The sequence below is a fragment of the Scomber scombrus genome, chromosome 24 (assembly GCF_963691925.1).
Source record: "Scomber scombrus chromosome 24, fScoSco1.1, whole genome shotgun sequence".
Taxonomy (NCBI): domain Eukaryota; kingdom Metazoa; phylum Chordata; class Actinopteri; order Scombriformes; family Scombridae; genus Scomber; species Scomber scombrus.
The window spans coordinates 10,751,544-10,755,024 of record NC_084993.1 but is presented as its reverse complement, the minus strand read 5'-3'; the positions used below and the strand labels follow the sequence as shown (position 1 = coordinate 10,755,024).

Genomic DNA, 3,481 nt, shown 5'->3' with positions numbered 1-3,481 from the left:
AGGATTTCAATGCAGGCCTGCTTGTGATAGCTTCTTAACATTATATTTGGCCAAAAATATTACACCACCTTTCACTGGCTACATAACATGGCTGTCAATAGATTAAAAAGGTAACTAAAAAGAGTAAACCAGTTACATTCTGTGCTACAATTAAACTTAAAGTGATGTGCCCATGATACATATTTCACACTGTGGAAAGTACAAGAGGGCGAACAGGACAAGGCACTTGGTTCAAAACATAATATATATCATTGTTTATTTATTTACTTTTTTTTTTCTGCTTAAGCTCAGTTAAATGCAGTTTGATGCTCCAGAACCTCCAAGTAGTCCGGCTCAGTATGCAAGTTAGCCTTGAGTTCAAAGTACTCGTTCTTAGTTTGCTCAAGCATGACCTTGCGTGGTCTTGAGTACATTATTGTCTCCATTAGCTTTAACTCCTCCTGGTGCCCCGGGACCTGCATGTCTACAGCAGATTGAAGCTGGGGCATGTTTTTCCTAAGGTACTCTGTTATTCCAAGCTGCTGCAGCTCCTTCTCCCTCTCCATAATGTTCCTGTATAAGGAGTTGGGATTCCCGAGCGTGACGAACTCTGTGGGGCCCTCTCCAGTCATGGGTCTGAACTTTGAGTTGGGGTTTCCCGTCAGTGGAGAAGTGTTCTCCTTCTCCATGATACTCCGGCAGACGTGATGCTTGGCGCCTGGTTCATCGAGGCTATAATCCAAATCCGTTTCGTGTTCTTTGTGCTGGGGGCAGTAGGTGGGGTTGCGGCAGATCTGCACAATGGGACTGTGTGATCTCTCCTCGTACAGAGTGGCAGACCCCGTTCTCTGTGTCAGAGTGTGATGTGTCGTTTTCTGCCCGTACATGCTGTAGTGTAGGTGAATGGGACTGCTGCTGCTGTTTTCTCGGGGCTGCTCCTCTGCTGCTTTTTTCTTTGCCCTCCGCCGCCGGTGCACCACAAACACCACCAACCCGGCTGAGCAGAATATAATCATGAGGACAAATATAAGAAGGCTTAATATGAGCACAGAGAGTGGGACAGTTTCTGTGAGTGAGTTGAGCAAACCCCTGCCAGCGCTGTCAGGTCCCAGTGTAGTTGTCACGCTTTCCTCCCCACCTGGGGGCAATGAGTAATAAGTCCCTAAACCGGGACAAAGCACCTCATGGCGAAGGCTCCTCAGCTCAGCCTGCATTACTTTCTTTGGGGTGTGACACAAAATGGAGCCCACCACTGTGTCCTTTCTGAGTTTCTCCACCCATTGTTTGAGGCTGAGCAAGTCACAGCTGCAGTCCCAGGGGTTGTCCTCTAAATAAATCTGCTCTAGTGAGTCGAGTTGATCAAGCACATTGCTCACTGGCAGGTGCATAAGTAGATTTTTCCTCAGGTTTAATTTGGTGAGGGGCACATTTCGAAATATCTGTGCTGGAAGGGAGCTGAGCAGGTTGTTATTTAATGACAACAGCTTCAGGTTTGGCAGGGGATTAAATGTGCCGGGAGCAATCTCTTTGATAAGGTTGTATTCCAGATACAGGTATTCAAGGTTGTGGAGTCCCACAAACATTGTGGAGAAGAGTTTTTCAATTCTGTTGCCATTCAAATACAGTTTTTTCAAACTGCTCAAGCTGAGGAAAGTTTCATTGTCAATGTAGTCTATTCTGTTGTTTGCCAGGTTGAGCAGTTCTAAACTATCATATGTGACGAAATCATATTTCAAGAGTTTCTGAATCATATTTCCGGTCATGACCAGTTTAGTGGGGCTTTGCTGAAGTATTCCGATATCTGAAACCTTTTGAATTCCTCGGTCCTGACAATGCATCAAAAACCCAGCCACAGGGTGATTGTGACAAGAACAGTGCTCCACACAAGGACTGCCGGGAATGTGAGACGGCGTCGGGACCTTGGCGTCATCTTTGGCGTTGTCCAATTTGGGAATCTGAGACACTTTGGATGAGGGGGTCACAACCATATCCAGTGACTTCGACGGCTCCTCCAGGTTAATATCAGCGTGGGATGGGCAGAGAACATCCCGCTTGACTTTAGCGAGAATCGTCCCCTTAAGGTGATGTGGTGTACTGCAGATCACATCCCCAATGGCCGACTGAGCCCTCATGTTCTCCATCCAGATTTTTAAATGTAAAATATCACAATCACAGACCCAGTCATTGTCCTCAAGGAGAAGTTCCATAATCCGTCCGATGTGCTCCAAAAACCCCACGTAAGGCAGTGTCTGGAGCTTGTTGCCACGTAAGTCCAGGTGGGTGAGGGGCACGAACCGGAAGATGTTACTGGGTAAAAACCCAATGGAATTATCATTGAGGATGAGGACCTTGAGGCGGATCAGTTTGTTGAAGGCTCCCGGCTCGATGACCCGAATGAAATTTGTGTCAGCTTGGAGAAACTCCAAATTCACCAGGCCTTGAAAAGTGTCCTCTTTCAGAGTGACGAGGAAATTGCTATTTATGTGGAGTTTTTTCAGTGAACCAAGATTGCCAAAGACCCCTGGTTCCAGCTCTTGTATGCTATTACCCCCGATGTGCAGCGAGATGGCATTCTTAAACCCTTCCATTTCCTCAGCACGGAGCTCAACCAAGTCATTTTTGTAGACGTTCAGGTGGAAGGGCACACCTGACGGGACTTTGATTTGGGAGATTTTGCTGATGTTTCTCTGCTCGCAGTTAAGATAAAGGACGCCATCTTTCATCTCGCAGAAGCACAGGGAGTCACAAGACTCACTAATAGAGGATGATGCCTCTGAGGGGTGGATATCTTGGGATCGGGCCGCGGTGAGAAGCAAGCCGATGAAAATGATACAGGGCAGCATTTCGGTCGGAGATATCTGTGAAGAAAGGACAGCATGGGCAGAAGGGGTGGGGAGGAGAGAAAAAAAAGGACATTAAGTGTACATCATTTACAGGTCATGCAAAGGTTGACACAAACACATAGTTCTAAATAAATCTTCTTCTTTCATGTCTGAGACTGTTAAATGATATTCAATCCCAGATGACCCAAATGTCATCTAAGTTTCATGCGTTACAATACATGAACTTTGGTTGTAGTGGGTGTAAAAGTGTAACAGCGTAGAATGACATTTATGGGAGCATCATATGCATGACAGGACGTCACACTCATCTTGGATGAAAGAGTTTGTGTTACGTAGGATTGTCTTTATATAGTACAAATGCATGAAAAATATATAATAGGAAAAGGCAAACTGTGTTTACGTGCCCACTCTTCTACACTCCTTTAGATCTTTAAAAAAACTAAGACTGAGTTTTAAATGTCTCTTCATAAAATTATCAGTATACGAGTTCTTTTCTTATGAATGCTTTATTTCTATGTGCCCTTTATACTTCACAATGTTGTGTCCTTTGTGGACTTAAGAAACCGCAGTTAAACAGAGTGTAGCAGCTCCTGGGAATCCTAATAAGCCACATAAAAAAGTCATCAGAATTCAGGTCGACTACATGGACGCTGCTTTTT

At 45.1% G+C, this 3,481-nt stretch overlaps 1 protein-coding gene across 1 annotated transcript; it reads right to left on the bottom strand.

Annotated features, from left to right (window-relative positions):
* Nucleotides 1-287: 287 nt before the first annotated feature.
* slitrk6 (SLIT and NTRK-like family, member 6) lies at nucleotides 288-2,831 on the bottom strand. Its single transcript, XM_062414703.1, has one exon. It carries the CDS (start codon nucleotides 2,820-2,822, stop codon nucleotides 288-290), a length of 2,535 nt encoding a protein of 844 aa, XP_062270687.1. The 5' UTR covers nucleotides 2,823-2,831.
* Nucleotides 2,832-3,481: the final 650 nt, after the last annotated feature.